This window comes from Salvelinus alpinus, chromosome 1, assembly GCF_045679555.1.
Source record: "Salvelinus alpinus chromosome 1, SLU_Salpinus.1, whole genome shotgun sequence".
NCBI lineage: Eukaryota > Metazoa > Chordata > Actinopteri > Salmoniformes > Salmonidae > Salvelinus > Salvelinus alpinus.
Genome location: NC_092086.1, coordinates 20,590,688 through 20,609,653, shown reverse-complemented (window position 1 = coordinate 20,609,653; position 18,966 = coordinate 20,590,688). Strand labels below are relative to the sequence as shown.

General features: G+C 43.8%; 1 protein-coding gene and 1 long non-coding RNA gene across 2 annotated transcripts in view; both read right to left on the bottom strand.

Moving 5' to 3' along the window:
- slc17a7a (solute carrier family 17 member 7a) overlaps positions 1-10,015 on the bottom strand; it is a 58,300-nt gene extending 48,285 nt beyond the window's left edge. Inside the window, exon 1 of the mRNA XM_071404334.1 lies at positions 9,862-10,015. Coding sequence (XP_071260435.1) covers positions 9,862-9,923 — 62 coding nt within the window. The 5' untranslated portion in view covers positions 9,924-10,015. The remainder of the gene's footprint in view (positions 1-9,861) is intronic.
- A 1,883-nt stretch (positions 10,016-11,898) lies between these two features.
- Positions 11,899-16,057, bottom strand: LOC139579881 (uncharacterized). The gene is made up of 2 exons (XR_011675941.1): positions 14,899-16,057; positions 11,899-14,814 (listed from the first exon to the last, which is right to left on the bottom strand). It is a non-coding gene; the product is annotated as an uncharacterized lncRNA (long non-coding RNA).
- Between the last annotated feature and the right edge of the window lie 2,909 nt (positions 16,058-18,966).

The following is an 18,966-nucleotide window of genomic DNA, read 5'->3' as shown; positions in this document are numbered from 1 at the left end:
AGTAGAGCATGGTCCTCTGTAGATCAGTTAGTAGAGCATGGTCCTCTGTAGATCAGTTAGTAGAGCATGGTCCTCTGTAGATCAGTTAGTAGAGCATGGTTCTCTGTAGATCAGTTAGTAGAGCATGGTCCTCTGTAGATCAGTTAGTAGAGCATGGTCCTCTGTAGACCAGTTAGTAGAGCACGGTCCTCTGTAGACCAGTTAGTAGAGCATGGTCCTCTGTAGATCAGTTGGTAGAGCATGGTCCTCTGTAGACCAGTTAGTAGAGCATGGTCCTCTGTAGATCAGTTGGTAGAGCATGGTCCTCTGCAGACCAGTTAGTAGAGCATGGTATTTGGATAAAAGCCTCTGCTAAATATTATTATTTATTGACGGATGACAAGGGAATGACTGCAGGGAAGGGGTGAAGGTAGAGAAGAGAAGAGAGGAGAGGACAGGAGAAGGTGTTGGGGCTGCTCTGTACCTTAGAGAGGAGAGGAGAGGGTGTTGGGGCTGCTCTGTACCTTATACTACTATAGTATTTGCCTACCTAGTTTAATATAGAAACAAGAGATGCATTCTGATGGAGAAAAACTCTAAATAATAGATGAACTCCTGGCAGCATTCACAGGGAGGGATCACGGCTCTGTCTGTGAGGTAGACCACTCACACAGTATACACGCTCACATACGCACACGCTCACATACGCACACGCACACACTTCCCATTGTGTGAATATACAGTACCAGTCAAGAGTTTGGACAAACTTACTCAGGGTTTTTCTTAACTATTTTCTACATTGTAGAATAATAGTGAATACATCAAAACAAATACACATATGGAATCATGTAGTAACCAGAAAAGTGTTAAACATATCAAAATTCATTTTATATTTGAGATTCTTCAAAGTAACCACCCTTTGCCTTGATGACAGCTTTGCACACTCTTGGCATTCTCTCAACCAGCTTCACCTGGAATGCTTTTCCAAAAGTCTTGAAGGAGTTCCCACATACGCTGAGCACTTGTTGGCTGCTTTTCCTTCACTGGGGCGGCAGGTAGCCTAGTGGTTAGAGCTTTGGGCCAGTAACCGAAAGGTTGCTAGATTGAATCCCCGAGCTGACAAGGTAAAAATCTGTTGTTCTGCCCCTGAACAAGGCAGTTAACCCACTGTTCCTAGGCTGTCATTGTAAATAAGAATTTGTTCTTATCTGACTTGCCAAGGTAATATAAAAATAAAAATCTCTGCAGTCCAACTCATCCCAAACCATCTCAATTGGGTTGAGGTCAAGTGATTGTGGAGGTCAGGTCATCTGATGCAGCACTCCATCACTCTCCTTCTTGGTCAAATCGGCCTTACACAACCTGGAGGTGTGTTGGGTCATGGTCCTGTGGAAAAACAAATGATAGTCGCACTAAGCGCAAACCAGATGGGATGGCGTATCGCTGTGGTAGCCATGCTGGTTAAAACCTGTTTGGGATAGGGGGCAGCATTGCAGCATTTTCACGTTCGGATGAAAAGCGTGCCCAGAGTAAACTTCCTGCTACTCTGGCCCAGAAGCTAATATATGCATATTATTAGTAGTATTGGATAGAAAACACTCTCAAGTTGGATAGAAAACACCCTCACCCTTACTCTCAAGTGAGGTTTGTAGTTTTTCAACTCATATTGCACTTCCTAAGGCTTCCACTAGATGTCAACAGTTTTTAGAACCTTGTTTGAGGCTTCTACTGTGAGGTGGGGGCGAATGAGAGCTGAATCAACCAGAGGCCTGCCAGAGTGCCATGAGCTGATCACGCACGCACACGTGAGTGCGACCTGCGTTCCATTGCAATTCTAAAGACAAAGGAATTCTCCGGTTGGAACATTATTGAAGATTTATGTTAAAAATATCCTACAGATTTATTCTATACATCGTTTGACATGTTAGCCTCTGAGCCTGAGTAGCAGGCAGTTTACTCTGGGCACCTTTTCATCCAAGCTACTCAATACTGCCACCCAGCCATAAGAAGTTAACAAGAAGTTAAGCTTTAATTTGGTGTATTGCACTTGTGAATGTATGAAAGTTACATATTTCAAAAAAATATTTTTGAATTTCACGCGCTGCCTTTTCAACGGAATGTTGTCGAGGGGTTCCGCTAGCCATAAAAATTAAGTGTGCCTTGAATTCTAAATAAATCATCAACATTGTCACCAGCAAAGCACCCCCACACCATCACACCTCCTCCTCCATGCTTCATGGTGGGAACCACACATGTGGAGATCATCCGTTCACCTACTCTGTGTCTCACAAAGACATGGCGGTTGGAACCAAAAATCTCAAATATGGACTCATCAGACCAAAGAACAGATTTCCACCGGACTAATATCCATTACTCATGTTTCTTGAACCAAGCAAGTCTCTTCTTATTATTGGTGTCCTTTAGTCATGGTTTCATAATAATTTCCATAATATGGATTTGGTCTTTTATCAAATAGGGACTGCTTAACTGTATAACAGTTCTGTATAACACCCCTACCTTTTCACAACACAACTGATTGGCTCAAACACATTAAGAAGGAAAGAAATTCCACAAATTAACTTTTAACAATGCACACCTGTTAATTGAAATGCATTCCAGGTGACTACCTCATGAAGCTGGTTGAGAGAATGCCAAGAGTGTGCAAAGATGTCATACAGGCAAAGGGTGGTTACTTTAAAGAATCTCAAATATAAAATATATTTTAATTTGTTTAACACTTTTTTGGTTACTACATAATTCCATATGTGTTATTTCATCGTTTTAATGTCTTCACTATTATTCTACAAGAAAAACCCAAGAATAAGTAGCTGTGTCCAAACTTTTGACTGGTACTGTAGCCCAACCATATACGTGAATACACCAATAATTTACAAAGTATGGATTAGTTCAACCCTTTGATTCGGATACACTACAGTCATATAGCTAGTTCCTCTGAGTCCTCAGTCTGATACACTACAGTCATATAGCTAGTTCCTCTGAGCCTTCAGTCTGATACACTACAGTCATATAGCTAGTTCCTCTGAGCCCTCAGTCTGATACACTACAGTCATATAGCTAGTTCCTCTGAGCCCTCAGTCTGATACACTACAGTCATATAGCTAGTTCCTCTGAGCCCTCAGTCTGATACACTACAGTCATATAGCTAGTTCCTCTGAGCCCTCAGTCTGATGAACTAGCTATATGACTGTAGTGTATCAGACTGAGGGCTCAGAGGAACTAGCTATATGACTGTAGTGTCTCTGAGCCCTCAGTCTGATACACTACAGTCATATAGCTAGTTCCTCTGAGCCTTCAGTCTGATACACTACAGTCATATAGCTAGTTCCTCTGAGCCTTCAGTCTGATACACTACAGTCATATAGCTAGTTCCTCTGAGTCCTCAGTCTGATACACTACAGTCATATAGCTAGTTCCTCTGAGCCCTCAGTCTGATACACTACAGTCATATAGCTAGTTCCTCTGAGTCCTCAGTCTGATACACTACAGTCATATAGCTAGTTCCTCTGAGCCTTCAGTCTGATACACTACAGTCATATAGCTAGTTCCTCTGAGTCCTCAGTCTGATACACTACAGTCATATAGCTAGTTCCTCTGAGCCTTCAGTCTGATACACTACAGTCATATAGCTAGTTCCTCTGAGCCCTCAGTCTGATACTTGACAGTCATATAGCTAGTTCCTCTGAGTCCTCAGTCTGATACACTACAGTCATATAGCTAGTTCCTCTGAGTCCTCAGTCTGATACACTACAGTCATATAGCTAGTTCCTCTGAGCCCTCAGTCTGATACACTACAGTCATATAGCTAGTTCCTCTGAGTCCTCAGTCTGATACACTACAGTCATATAGCTAGTTCCTCTGAGCCTTCAGTCTGATACACTACAGTCATATAGCTAGTTCCTCTGAGCCTTCAGTCTGATACACTACAGTCATATAGCTAGTTCCTCTGAGCCCTCAGTCTGATACACTACAGTCATATAGCTAGTTCCTCTGAGCCCTCAGTCTGATACACTACAGTCATATAGCTAGTTCCTCTGAGTCCTCAGTCTGATACACTACAGTCATATAGCTAGTTCCTCTGAGTCCTCAGTCTGATACACTACAGTCATATAGCTAGTTCCTCTGAGTCCTCAGTCTGATACACTACGGTCATATAGCTAGTTCCTCTGAGTCCTCAGTCTGATACACTACGGTCATATAGCTAGTTCCTCTGAGTCCTCAGTCTGATACACTACAGTCATATAGCTAGTTCCTCTGAGTCCTCAGTCTGATACACTACAGTCATATAGCTAGTTCCTCTGAGCCCTCAGTCTGATACACTACAGTTATATAGCTAGTTCCTCTGAGTCCTCAGTCTGATACACTACAGTCATATAGCTAGTTCCTCTGAGTCCTCAGTCTGATACACTACAGTCATATAGCTAGTTCCTCTGAGTCCTCAGTCTGATACACTACAGTCATATAGCTAGTTCCTCTGAGTCCTCAGTCTGATACACTACAGTCATATAGCTAGTTCCTCTGAGTCCTCAGTCTGATACACTACAGTCATATAGCTAGTTCCTCTGAGCCTTCAGTCTGATACACTACGGTCATATAGCTAGTTCCTCTGAGCCTTCAGTCTGATACACTACAGTCATATAGCTAGTTCCTCTGAGCCTTCAGTCTGATACACTACAGTCATATAGGTAGTTCCTCTGAGTCCTCAGTCTGATACACTACAGTCATATAGCTAGTTCCTCTGAGCCCTCAGTCTGATACACTACAGTCATATAGCTAGTTCCTCTGAGCCTTCAGTCTGATACACTACAGTCATATAGCTAGTTCCTCTGAGCCTTCAGTCTGATACACTACAGTCATATAGCTAGTTCCTCTGAGCCTCAGTCTGATACACTACAGTCATATAGCTAGTTCCTCTGAGCCCTCAGTCTGATACACTACAGTCATATAGCTAGTTCCTCTGAGCCTTCAGTCTGATACACTACAGTCATATAGCTAGTTCCTCTGAGCCTTCAGTCTGATACACTACGGTCATATAGCTAGTTCCTCTGAGCCCTCAGTCTGATACACTACAGTCATATAGCTAGTTCCTCTGAGTCCTCAGTCTGATACACTACAGTCATATAGCTAGTTCCTCTGAGTCCTCAGTCTGATACACTACAGTCATATAGCTAGTTCCTCTGAGTCCTCAGTCTGATACACTACAGTCATATAGCTAGTTACTCTGAGCCTTCAGTCTGATACACTACAGTCATATAGCTAGTTCCTCTGAGCCCTCAGTCTGATACACTACAGTCATATAGCTAGTTCCTCTGAGCCTTCAGTCTGATACACTACAGTCATATAGCTAGTTCCTCTGAGCCTTCAGTCTGATACACTACAGTCATATAGCTAGTTCCTCTGAGTCCTCAGTCTGATACACTACAGTCATATAGCTAGTTCCTCTGAGCCTTCAGTCTGATACACTACAGTCATATAGCTAGTTCCTCTGAGTCCTCAGTCTGATACACTACAGTCATATAGCTAGTTCCTCTGAGTCCTCAGTCTGATACACTACAGTCATATAGCTAGTTCCTCTGAGCCTTCAGTCTGATACACTACAGTCATATAGCTAGTTCCTCTGAGTCCTCAGTCTGATACACTACAGTCATATAGCTAGTTCCTCTGAGTCCTCAGTCTGATACACTACAGTCATATAGCTAGTTCCTCTGAGTCCTCAGTCTGATACACTACAGTCATATAGCTAGTTCCTCTGAGCCTTCAGTCTGATACACTACAGTCATATAGCTAGTTCCTCTGAGTCCTCAGTCTGATACACTACAGTCATATAGCTAGTTCCTCTGAGTCCTCAGTCTGATACACTACAGTCATATAGCTAGTTCCTCTGAGTCCTCAGTCTGATACACTACAGTCATATAGCTAGTTCCTCTGAGTCCTCAGTCTGATACACTACAGTCATATAGCTAGTTCCTCTGAGTCCTCAGTCTGATACACTACGGTCATATAGCTAGTTCCTCTGAGTCCTCAGTCTGATACACTACAGTCATATAGCTAGTTCCTCTGAGTCCTCAGTCTGATACACTACAGTCATATAGCTAGTTCCTCTGAGTCCTCAGTCTGATACACTACAGTCATATAGCTAGTTCCTCTGAGCCCTCAGTCTGATACACTACAGTCATATAGCTAGTTCCTCTGAGCCTTCAGTCTGATACACTACAGTCATATAGCTAGTTCCTCTGAGCCCTCAGTCTGATACACTACAGTCATATAGCTAGTTCCTCTGAGTCCTCAGTCTGATACACTACAGTCATATAGCTAGTTCCTCTGAGTCATCAGTCTGATACACTACAGTCATATAGCTAGTTCCTCTGAGTCCTCAGTCTGATACTTGACAGTCATATAGCTAGTTCCTCTGAGCCTTCAGTCTGATACACTACAGTCATATAGCTAGTTCCTCTGAGTCCTCAGTCTGATACACTACAGTCATATAGCTAGTTCCTCTGTGTCCTCAGTCTGATACACTACAGTCATATAGCTAGTTCCTCTGAGCCCTCAGTCTGATACACTACAGTCATATAGCTAGTTCCTCTGAGCCCTCAGTCTGATACACTACAGTCATATAGCTAGTTCCTCTGAGCCTTCAGTCTGATACACTACAGTCATATAGCTAGTTCCTCTGAGCCTTCAGTCTGATACACTACAGTCATATAGCTAGTTCCTCTGAGTCCTCAGTCTGATACACTACAGTCATATAGCTAGTTCCTCTGAGTCATCAGTCTGATACACTACAGTCATATAGCTAGTTCCTCTGAGTCCTCAGTCTGATACTTGACAGTCATATAGCTAGTTCCTCTGAGCCTTCAGTCTGATACACTACAGTCATATAGCTAGTTCCTCTGAGTCCTCAGTCTGATACACTACAGTCATATAGCTAGTTCCTCTGAGCCTTCAGTCTGATACACTACAGTCATATAGCTAGTTCCTCTGAGCCTTCAGTCTGATACACTACAGTCATATAGCTAGTTCCTCTGAGCCCTCAGTCTGATACACTACAGTCATATAGCTAGTTCCTCTGAGTCCTCAGTCTGATACACTACAGTCATATAGCTAGTTCCTCTGAGTCCTCAGTCTGATACACTACAGTCATATAGCTAGTTCCTCTGAGCCCTCAGTCTGATACACTACAGTCATATAGCTAGTTCCTCTGAGTCCTCAGTCTGATACACTACAGTCATATAGCTAGTTCCTCTGAGCCTTCAGTCTGATACACTACAGTCATATAGCTAGTTCCTCTGAGCCTTCAGTCTGATACACTACAGTCATATAGCTAGTTCCTCTGAGCCTTCAGTCTGATACACTACAGTCATATAGCTAGTTCCTCTGAGGGTAAGCCCTCACAGTCGTGCAAGAAGTGTAGTGTGAAGGTGATTTTCCCCTCTGTAAAGCGCTTTCAGTACCTCCTTTAGCCTACTACCTCAGTTGGTAGAAAGCATTGGTAGAAAGGCCCTATATAAATAAATCAAATCCAATCAAATCACATACAGTATTTCAAAGCAACTAGCATTGGACACCAGCACGCACGTGCCTCCCGAGAGCCAGGGGGAAAAAAGCGATTTGACTCGCGTGCCCTTACACTCTTAATCCGGGGCCCCGGATGAGATGATGGAGTAGGCTGGTCTGTGAATGAGGATGGGGTGAGAAGAGGGGGGCGAGAGGAAGTGACAGTGGACTGGGTTTGGAGTGGGATTGTGGGAGGGGTAGAGTTAGGGGATTTGCGTGGACCGACAGCTGGGCAGAGAAACGGTCTATTTCAGGATGGGGATTTATATGTTTGGTTGCTACCTCAAATCCCGGGAGAGCTCGAGTTTGCTGCCCTATCAATGACTATAATCTCGATTGTTTTTGTCACCTACACAGACGATCAATTGATCACTTTTTAATATTCTATTTTTAACCGTTTATGGTAATTTATTATGTAGATTATCTACCGGTTTAAATTAACATGACATTGTGTTTTCTCACAGGTTTTTCCTTCCGTAACGATGCATTTGTTTAGGCCATGCTGTTGTAAATATATATAAAACATGTAAACGATATTAATAATGGGCTAATAAAAATAATAATAAAGAAAACGTGAGATTTCTGAAATCTTCAAAACGCTTGGAGTTATGCTTCGATTCAAGGTTTCGACAGGAGGATGCAGGAGCTTTTAAACGTGTTTTTTTCCCGACACCTATTTTCTAGCCTTTAGTTTAGCAGTGACTCCTGCCTGAGTGTCCAGTCGACCTACGGAGAATCCGTCTGTCGAAATAACCTGTAGGCCTAGTCGACCCACGGAAGTTCGCCTGGCTGGAGCTGGAGCACCGCGCTACATTTAATTATCGAATAAATGCAATCAATCAATTAATACACCTGGCAAAAGTAATTTGAAAGACCTCTATTGATTTGACAATATTTCCAATTTTAATCACAGGCTAAATATCCTAATGAGTTAATTCCAAGCTAAAATGATGGACATTTAGTCTAATGTGATGAAATGTTCATGTTGAATGATTTTGTGCAAACATATCTATAATTCTGGTCATCATAACAATGACTGGGGCTTTTTATTTATTTACTGTAGGCCTTTTTGTACGCCATATAGGCCCTATGGCTTTTTTTATGAATACATTTCCAAGTTACTAAATAAAAATTGATTGGAAACATTATGAATTAAACCAGTGGATGCACGTGACCACTGCAATTGCATAGCGAACGATAGGCCTATAATCCGCACCTGTAGTTGCAGGGGAAGTTTAAAATCCTGTCACAACTATGTACATGTTCAGAGTCATTGCATCGAACCGTCAGGTTGAATGTAAACTACTTGCTTGAACACGCGACAATTAGGATGGCGATGGGTATTGTATGTCTGTCTTTCTGTCTGTCTGTCTGTCTGTCGATGTTTCGGTCTGTCATCGGCACCGGGGACCATCCATGTTACATGAGGCTAATCTGATTCTCTCTATTCCTTTCCATCTGGACAACCTTCTCAGTCGGCCAGTGCGCGTCAATTACGCACGAAAACATGACGTAATCACACCTCTCGGAGCGACACAGGTCTCAGATCCCGCACGCACTCTCTGCTGAAACCAAGAGTGGCACATCTCACCTGAACGCCAAGACCGAAACAATCTAGGTAGCCTACAATCCAAGGGTTGGGGGCCATTCGAATTTAAAGCAGTTCATTTAGGAAGTGAATTAAAAAAAAATGGTACTTCTGAAATAAATAGCTACTTTCCAGTTTATTGAGAAGTCATTGAAAATGTATGCCCTTTTCAAATGATTGAATTGGAATTTCAGTTTAATTCCTGAATTGACTGCATTCAGTTCGCATTGACCCAAACCCTGCTACAATCAATTTACATCAATACATTTCGATCGGAGTATTGCACAATGTTATACAGCCTATCCGAATCGAATTTCATAACATACTCTCTCGATTTATTTTATTTTTTCTAGTTTTATAGTGATAATGTCCACCCCATCTCTGGATGCACACCAGATGTTGCCATTTTGCTGTGCCCCTGAGCGCACACTGTCCAAACGAGTCCAGGTGCGCCTAGCATACAGTGAGCGTCACTGAGATCCAGGTATCGACCGTGCGCTATATTGTCTGAAAGTGCCACTTCTTTTAGGTCCCTTTCACGAACAGTTGCCCTTTTGGGCTTTGACTATCACCAATAAAAGTTATAGGGTGGTAAGAATTGGGAATGGGTAGCAGATGGTGATCAATTACCGCAGCCTATAGAAAAAGCTATTTTCAACAAACGGTTTACAGAAAAATAAGGCAAGCCATAAGCAATTGTTAAGAAGTTAAGGAGGTACCTGTGTATCTTTCCCAGATTCTTGGCTGCAACCGCCTTAAACCTGTCTGGTCGGATCTCCATCCTCGCGACTCCCCGATCCAGCCGGTGTGCTATCCCGCGCGCACTCCAGCTCTAAGCTCAGTCCCTCTCTCTCTTTCTCTCTCTCTCTCTCTCTCTTTCTCTCTCACACTCCATCAGTCCACCCCTACCACTTCTTGCGCTCCGATACACAACAGAAATTGCTTGTCATAAAATGTATCTTTTTAAATACAATAGCCTACATTTAGATGTAGCCTAGTCTAGCCTATAGGCAGGTCTATCTTTATTATTTCGCCCATTCGGAAGTGACTTTTCTTTCACAGGATAGCATATCCTACACTACCCCCTCGAAACAACATTGTTAGAGCTCTCATCCACCAAATGTAGACCTATGTATAATTTGGAGTAGCCTAGGACTAGTCTCTGCAAATATTAAAGCCAAGGCTGCCATTTTAAATTATTTTAATCAATTGACATGATAAAAGTAATAAACATAGTTTTGTCGGCATGTGATTAAAAAACACGATACTAAAACTTTTCTGTCATCCACTTATTTTTGACACGCACTGCCTCGTGACCAGTCTCTCCACTCAGTGTGTGCAAGCTGCCATCTAGCGGCCACTGACTTTCACATTAGATGGCGACAGTGTTTAAAAGTTTCCGCCCCTTTTTTTCCAATTTTCGCCTAAAATGACCTTCCCAAATCTAACCGCCTGTAGCTCAGGACCTGAAGCAAGGATATGCATATTCTTGATACCATTTTAAAGGAAACACTTTCAAGTTTGTGGAATTGTAAAGTGAATGTAGGAGAATATAACACAATAGATCTGGTAAATGATAATACAAAGAAAAAACCAACCGTTAAATTATTTATTTTTTGTACCATCATCTTTGAAATGGAAGAGAAAGGCCATAATGTATTATTCCAGCTCAGGCGCAATTTAGATTTTGGCCATTAGATGGCAGCAGTGTATATGCAACGTTTTAGACTGATCCAATGAACAATTGAATTTCTGTTCAAAATTTTGTATCAAGACTGCCCAAATGTGCCTAATTGGTTTATTAATAACTTTTCAAGTTCATAACTGTGCACTCTCCTCAAACAATAGCATGGTATTCTTTCACTGTAATAGCTACTATAAATGGGACAGTACAGCTAAGCTTTCTGCCAATATCAGATATGTCCATGTCCTGGGAAATGTTCTTGTTACTTACAACATCATGCTAATCACATTACCGCACATTAGCTCAACCGCCCTGAGGGTGGGACACCGATCTGTAGAGATTTAAGACGCAATTATCTGTCCTTCCTCCCAAAGTTTGCACTTGTTAACTTCCCCTTCACTGATTTGAAGGAAATCACTGGTTAAATACATTTGGTGTAAACTCCCTCTAGCCTAAATGCCTCCACCAATCCAATGCTTTTAGATTTGTGGGAAGTAGCCTAGTGAACGAGAGTAGGCCTACACTTCAGGGGAAAGGAGGTGTTATTGGGAAGGGTATCAGGAGCGGCCAGGGGTAGGCTACCTAATAGGACCGTAGAGAGCAGCAGTTTAAAGGAAGTTCCACAGGTTTGACTTTTTTTAGCTTCAGCCTATCCACACCTTATGTAGCCTATCTTTGTTTGGACTTTTAAATATATGATATTTCCGTTTCTCACAAAACGGAAAATTAAGTATCTAACTTATATTCTACTCTCTTGTTCTATTCTAAAGCAGGCTGCCTCTTTAAAATCCAATACACTGTAAAACTCAATCATAACCTCAGAGCCTGCTCATCCACTGGACCACTGCTTTAGAATAGAACACAGTAAAATATAATAGATATTTATTCTACCTATCTCAATCCCCTTTCTTAACATATCTCAAGGCCATGATCAGTTATGCAGATCCTTATTGGAAATGTGTTAGCGCTGGGATAGAACAAAAGCCTGCTCACCCAGTAGTTCCCCATCACCGGACTTGGAGAGCCCTGCCCTAGGAGGAATAGAAGCCAAAGACAAACACGGAACAGTAAATCACCTGTTCAAAAGTATGCTTTATTTGGTATATACAGTACAATCCCCTCTTTTGACAACAACACATACATACTTGAGGTAAGACATCTTTCAAAACAACTCATACATTTATATATTCAGACAGACAGACACACACACTCAGTTTTACACTGACATTGATTCAGTCAGAGGCATACACACAAACATAATCACAGTTCCTAGGGAGCTAACAAGGCCAATGTGGTGTCCATGCAAACCCATCCTCAACATGGATACAGCTAAGCTGAAATTGCAGCATAATAGCACAAGCTTTTTCACAATATACAGTAAAACACTGCATGCAAACCTCTTTGGTGTTGGTAAGATTGTGCTGTAATGAACTCACACACAAAAACAAACACAAAGCTGCCTTGATTGTCTGGAGTGCGGAGTCTAGATGACAATGTGGCCTCTCAACAGGGTAGTGTCTCAACAGGGTAGTGTTTATTATGCACCAAACGGAAGAAAACTGACTGAAACAGGGACGGATACCTGAACAATAAAAAACAATTGTTCTTAGTTTCAAAACGTTTTTCTACGCTGTGCCCTAATCACTACAACCCAGCGTTCCTGCAGTTCATCTATCTCAGGGCGTGTCCTTGACCCTCAGGCCTTAGTGAACCCAGGACTGTGTATCTGTCTTTCAGTCTCCCTCACTTTTTGTCATCCATTCCCCTAGAGCATGAATGGGCAACTCCATTCCCCTGGAGCAGGGATGGGCAATTCCATTCCCCTGGAGCAGGGATGGGCAACTCTATTCCCCTGAAGCAGGGATGGGCAACTATATTCCCCTGGAGCAGGGATGGGCAACTCCAGTCCCCAGGAGCAGGGATGGGCAACTCCAGTCCCCAGGAGCAGGGATGTGCAACTCCATTCCCCTGGAGCAAAGATGGGCAACTCCATTCCCCTGGAGCAGGGATGGGCAATTCCATTCCCCTGGAGCAGGGATGGGCAACTCTATTCCCCTGAAGCAGGGATGGGCAACTATATTTCCCTGGAGCAGGGATGGGCAACTCCAGTCTCCAGGAGCAGGGATGTGCAACTCCATTCCCCTGGAGCAAAGATGGGCAACTCCATTCCCCTGGAGCAGGGATGGGCAACTCTATTCCCCTGGAGCAGGGATGGGAAACTCCAGTCCCCTGGAGCAGGGATGGGCAACTCTATTCCCCTGGAGCAGGGATGGGCAACTCTATTCCCCTGGAGAAGGGATGGGAAACTCCAGTCCCCTGGAGCAGGGATGGGCAACTCTATTCCCCTGGAGCAGGGATGGGCAACTCCATTCCCCTGAAGCAGGGATGGGCAACTCCATTCCCCTGAAGCAGGGATGGGCAACTCCATTCCCCTGGAGCAGGGATGGGCAACTCCAGTCCCCAGGAGCAGGGATGGGCAACTCTATTCCCCTGGAGCAGGGATGGGCAACTCTATTCCCCTGGAGCAGGATTGGGCAACTCCATTCCCCTGGAGCAGGGATGGGCAACTCCTTTCCCCTCAAGCAGGGATGGGCAACTATATTCCCCTGGAGCAAGATTGGGCAACTCCATTCCCCTGGAGCAGTGATGGGCACCTCTATTCCCCTGGAGCAGGATTGGGCAACTCTATTCCCCTGGAACAGGATTGGGCAACTCCATTCCCCTGAAGCAGGGATGGGCAACTATATTCCCCTGGAGCAGGATTGGGCAACTCCATTCCCCTGGAGCAGGGATGGGCACCTCTATTCCCCTGGAGCAGGATTGGACAACTCTATTCCCCTGGAACAGGATTGGGCAACTCCATTCCCCTGGAGCAGGGATGGGCAACTCTATTCCCCTGGAGCAGGATTGAGCAACTCTATTCCCCTGAAGCAGGGATGGGCAACTCCATTCCCCTGAAGCAGGGATGGGCACCTCTATTCCCCTGGAGCAGGGATGGGCAACTCTATTCCCCTGGAGCAGGGATGGGCAACTCTATTCCCCTGGAGCAGGATTGGGCAACTCTATTCCCCTGAAGCAGGGATGGGCAACTCCATTCCCCTGAAGCAGGGATGGGCACCTCTATTCCCCTGGAGCAGGATTGGGCAACTCCATTCCCCTGAAGCAGGGATGGTGTCACACTTTTCACCCACACCTAGCAAACACGGCTGATTAAACTAATTGCGTTCTAAACTGAAGATCATGATATTGGAGTCTGGTGTGTTTGCTGGGGATGGGGAAAAAGTGTGACACTAATCAGGCCCTGGAGGACTGGAGTTGCCCATCCCTGACCTGGAGTGTGTTTGACTGTGGGACTACAAGTGTACCAATCCTTCTAGTACAGTAATGTTTCCGGCCACACTTGACACTATAGGCTTCGCCTTGTTATACCATATTAACTACCAATGAAATAAGCTTTGTAATTACCATGTCATAACAGGGTCGTAAACAAGTTTTGGAATTGTCACTACTTTTGGATTCTCTTTTTCATATGAATTAGAATTTGTATTTTTTTTTTTAAATACTAATTTCAAACACTATTTAAATGGAAAAGCAGTGGAAGAGGACTGTAACTGGGTGCATGTCTGGTATTAAATCATAACTTTGTTATTTCATTACAGTTACTAATAAGGCCTATGTCACGCTGTGTTGCCATGATGATGTTTGTACAATCATTGTGAAGTCTACGTCCCAGCTGTAACTGTGGAGGATTCTGTTCTCTCTGCAGTCTCCATTGCTGCTACTAGCTTTGCTTTGATGGTTATAGCTGTGCAGAGCGCTCAGAAATCCCAGTGACATGACTAATGACATGAATGGGCAGAGCTGGGTGGTAAACTCACCAGGCAGGATCAATGAGTTAGCCAGTTGACCTGGGAAAACTCAACACTGAGAAATACAGTAACAGTTGACCTGGGTAAACTCAACACTGAGAAATACAGTAACAGTTGACCTGGGTAAACTCACCAGGCAGGATCAATGAGTTAGCCAGTTGACCTGGGAAAACTCAACACTGAGAAATACAGTAACAGTTGACCTGGGTAAACTCAACACTGAGAAATACAGTAACAGTTGACCTGGGTAAACTCAACACTGAGAAATACAGTAACAGTTGACCTGGGTAAACTCAACACTGAGAAATACAGTAACAGTTGACCTGGGTAAACTCAACACTGAGAAATACAGTAACAGTTGACCTGGGTAAACTCAACACTGAGAAATACAGTAACAGTTGATTGTCTTGATCAAAGGTGCATAAACTCAGGCCCTCGACATCCACAGTCCTGCTAGGTTAGTGTTTCTCCCTGGTACTTATGATCAACTAATGATTGGCTGACGTGTGCACACACCTAGTTTCCCAGCGACAAATCAATCTCTGGTAACAAGGCAAGGATGAAAAAACAGTCATTTTCACACTATGGAGTTGATCCGAGCCGAGCTGAATTAGCCTGGAAAGGACAGTATGGTTAGGATCAGAACGATGGTGTGACTAGGTTAAAGGAGTAGAATCAGAACAGTATGGTTAGGATCAGAACGACGGTGTGACGAGGTTAAAGGAGTAGAACCAGAACAGTATGGTTAGGATCAGAACGACAGTGTGACGAGGTTAAAGGAGTAGAACCAGAACAGTATGGTTAGGATCAGAACGACAGTGTGACGAGGTTAAAGCAGTAGAACCAGAACAGTATGGTTAGGATCAGAACGACGGTGTGACCAGGTTAAAGCAGTAGAATCAGAACAGTATGGTTAGGATCAGAACGACAGTGTGACGAGGTTAAAGGAGTAGAATCAGAACAGTATGGTTAGGATCAGAACGACAGTGTGACGAGGTTAAAGGAGTAGAATCAGAACAGTATGGTTAGGATCAGAACGATGGTGTGACTAGGTTAAAGGAGTAGAATCAGAACAGTATGGTTAGGATCAGAACGACAGTGTGACGAGGTTAAAGGAGTAGAATCAGAACAGTATGGTTAGGATCAGAACGACAGTGTGACGAGGTTAAAGGTGTGGAACCAGAACAGTATGGTTAGGATCAGAACGATGGTGTGACGAGGTTAAAGGAGTAGAATCAGAACAGTATGGTTAGGATCAGAACGACAGTGTGACGAGGTTAAAGGAGTAGAATCAGAACAGTATGGTTAGGATCAGAACGATGGTGTGACTAGGTTAAAGGAGTAGAATCAGAACAGTATGGTTAGGATCAGAACGACAGTGTGACGAGGTTAAAGGTGTGGAACCAGAACAGTATGGTTAGGATCAGAACGACAGTGTGACGAGGTTAAAGGTGTGGAACCAGAACAGTATGGTTAGGATCAGAACGACAGTGTGACGAGGTTAAAGCAGTAGAATCAGAACAGTATGGTTAGGATCAGAACGATGGTGTGACTAGGTTAAAGGAGTAGAATCAGAACAGTATGGTTAGGATCAGAACGACAGTGTGACGAGGTTAAAGGAGTAGAATCAGAACAGTATGGTTAGGATCAGAACGACGGTGTGACGAGGTTAAAGGTGTGGAACCAGAACAGTATGGTTAGGATCAGAACGACAGTGTGACGAGGTTAAAGGAGTAGAACCAGAACAGTATGGTTAGGATCAGAACGACAGTGTGACGAGGTTAAAGCAGTAGAATCAGAACAGTATGGTTAGGATCAGAACGACGTTGTGACGAGGTTAAAGCAGTAGAACCAGAACAGTATGGTTAGGATCAGAACGACAGTGTGACGAGGTTAAAGGAGTAGAATCAGAACAGTATGGTTAGGATCAGAACGACAGTGTGACGAGGTTAAAGGTGTGGAATCAGAACAGTATGGTTAGGATCAGAACGACAGTGTGACGAGGTTAAAGGAGTAGAACCAGAACAGTATGGTTAGGATCAGAACGACAGTGTGACGAGGTTAAAGGTGTGGAACCAGAACAGTATGGTTAGGATCAGAACGACAGTGTGACGAGGTTAAAGGAGTAGAACCAGAACAGTATGGTTAGGATCAGAACGACGGTGTGACGAGGTTAAAGGAGTAGAACCAGAACAGTATGGTTAGGATCAGAACGACGGTGTGACGAGGTTAAAGGTGTGGAACCAGAACAGTATGGTTAGGATCAGAACGACAGTGTGACGAGGTTAAAGGTGTGGAACCAGAACAGTATGGTTAGGATCAGAACGACAGTGTGACGAGGTTAAAGGTGTGGAACCAGAACAGTATGGTTAGGATCAGAACGACAGTGTGACGAGGTTAAAGGAGTAGAACCAGAACAGTATGGTTAGGATCAGAACGACAGTGTGACGAGGTTAAAGGAGTAGAATCAGAACAGTATGGTTAGGATCAGAACGACGGTGTGACGAGGTTAAAGGAGTAGAATCAGAACAGTATGGTTAGGATCAGAACGACAGTGTGACGAGGTTAAAGGTGTGGAACCAGAACAGTATGGTTAGGATCAGAACGACGGTGTGACTAGGTTAAAGGAGTAGAATCAGAACAGTATGGTTAGGATCAGAACGACAGTGTGACGAGGTTAAAGGTGTGGAACCAGAACAGTATGGTTAGGATCAGAACGACGGTGTGACGAGGTTAAAGGTGTGGAACCAGAACAGTATGGTTAGGATCAGAACGACGGTGTGACTAGGTTAAAGGAGTAGAATCAGAACAGTATGGTTAGGATCAGAACGACAGTGTGACGAGGTTAAAGCAGTAGAATCAGAACAGTATGGTTAGGATCAGAACGACAGTGTGACGAGGTTAAAGGAGTAGAATCAGAACAGTATGGTTAGGATCAGAACGACAGTGTGACGAAGTTAAAGGAGTAGAATCAGAACAGTATGGTTAGGATCAGAACGACAGTGTGACGAGGTTAAAGGTGTGGAACCAGAACAGTATGGTTAGGATCAGAACGACAGTGTGACGAGGTTAAAGGTGTGGAACCAGAACAGTATGGTTAGGATCAGAACGACAGTGTGACGAGGTTAAAGGTGTGGAACCAGAACAGTATGGTTAGGATCAGAACGACAGTGTGACGAGGTTAAAGGTGTGGAACCAGAACAGTATGGTTAGGATCAGAACGACAGTGTGACGAGGTTAAAGGTGTGGAACCAGAACAGTATGGTTAGGATCAGAACGACAGTGTGACGAGGTTAAAGGTGTGGAACCAGAACAGTATGGTTAGGATCAGAACGACAGTGTGACTAGGTTAAAGGAGTAGAACCAGAACAGTATGGTTAGGATCAGAACGACAGTGTGACGAGGTTAAAGGTGTGGAACCAGAACAGTATGGTTAGGATCAGAACGACAGTGTGACGAGGTTAAAGGTGTGGAACCAGAACAGTATGGTTAGGATCAGAACGACAGTGTGACTAGGTTAAAGGTGTGGAACCAGAACAGTATGGTTAGGATCAGAACGACAGTGTGACGAGGTTAAAGGTGTGGAACCAGAACAGTATGGTTAGGATCAGAACGACAGTGTGACGAGGTTAAAGGTGTGGAACCAGAACAGTATGGTTAGGATCAGAACGACAGTGTGACTAGGTTAAAGGTGTGGAACCAGAACAGTATGGTTAGGATCAGAACGACAGTGTGACGAGGTTAAAGGTGTGGAACCAGAACAGTATGGTTAGGATCAGAACGACAGTGTGACGAGGTTAAAGGTGTGGAACCAGAACAGTATGGTTAGGATCAGAACGACAGTGTGACGAGGTTAAAGGTGTGGAACCAGAACAGTATGGTTAGGATCAGAACGACAGTGTGACGAGGTTAAAGGTGTGGAACCAGAACAGTATGGTTAGGATCAGAACGACAGTGTGACGAGGTTAAAGGTGTGGAACCAGAACAGTATGGTTAGGATCAGAACGACAGTGTGACTAGGTTAAAGGAGTAGAACCAGAACAGTATGGTTAGGATCAGAACGACAGTGTGACGAGGTTAAAGGTGTGGAACCAGAACAGTATGGTTAGGATCAGAACGACAGTGTGACGAGGTTAAAGGTGTGGAACCAGAACAGTATGGTTAGGATCAGAACGACAGTGTGACTAGGTTAAAGGTGTGGAACCAGAACAGTATGGTTAGGATCAGAACGACAGTGTGACGAGGTTAAAGGTGTGGAACCAGAACAGTAT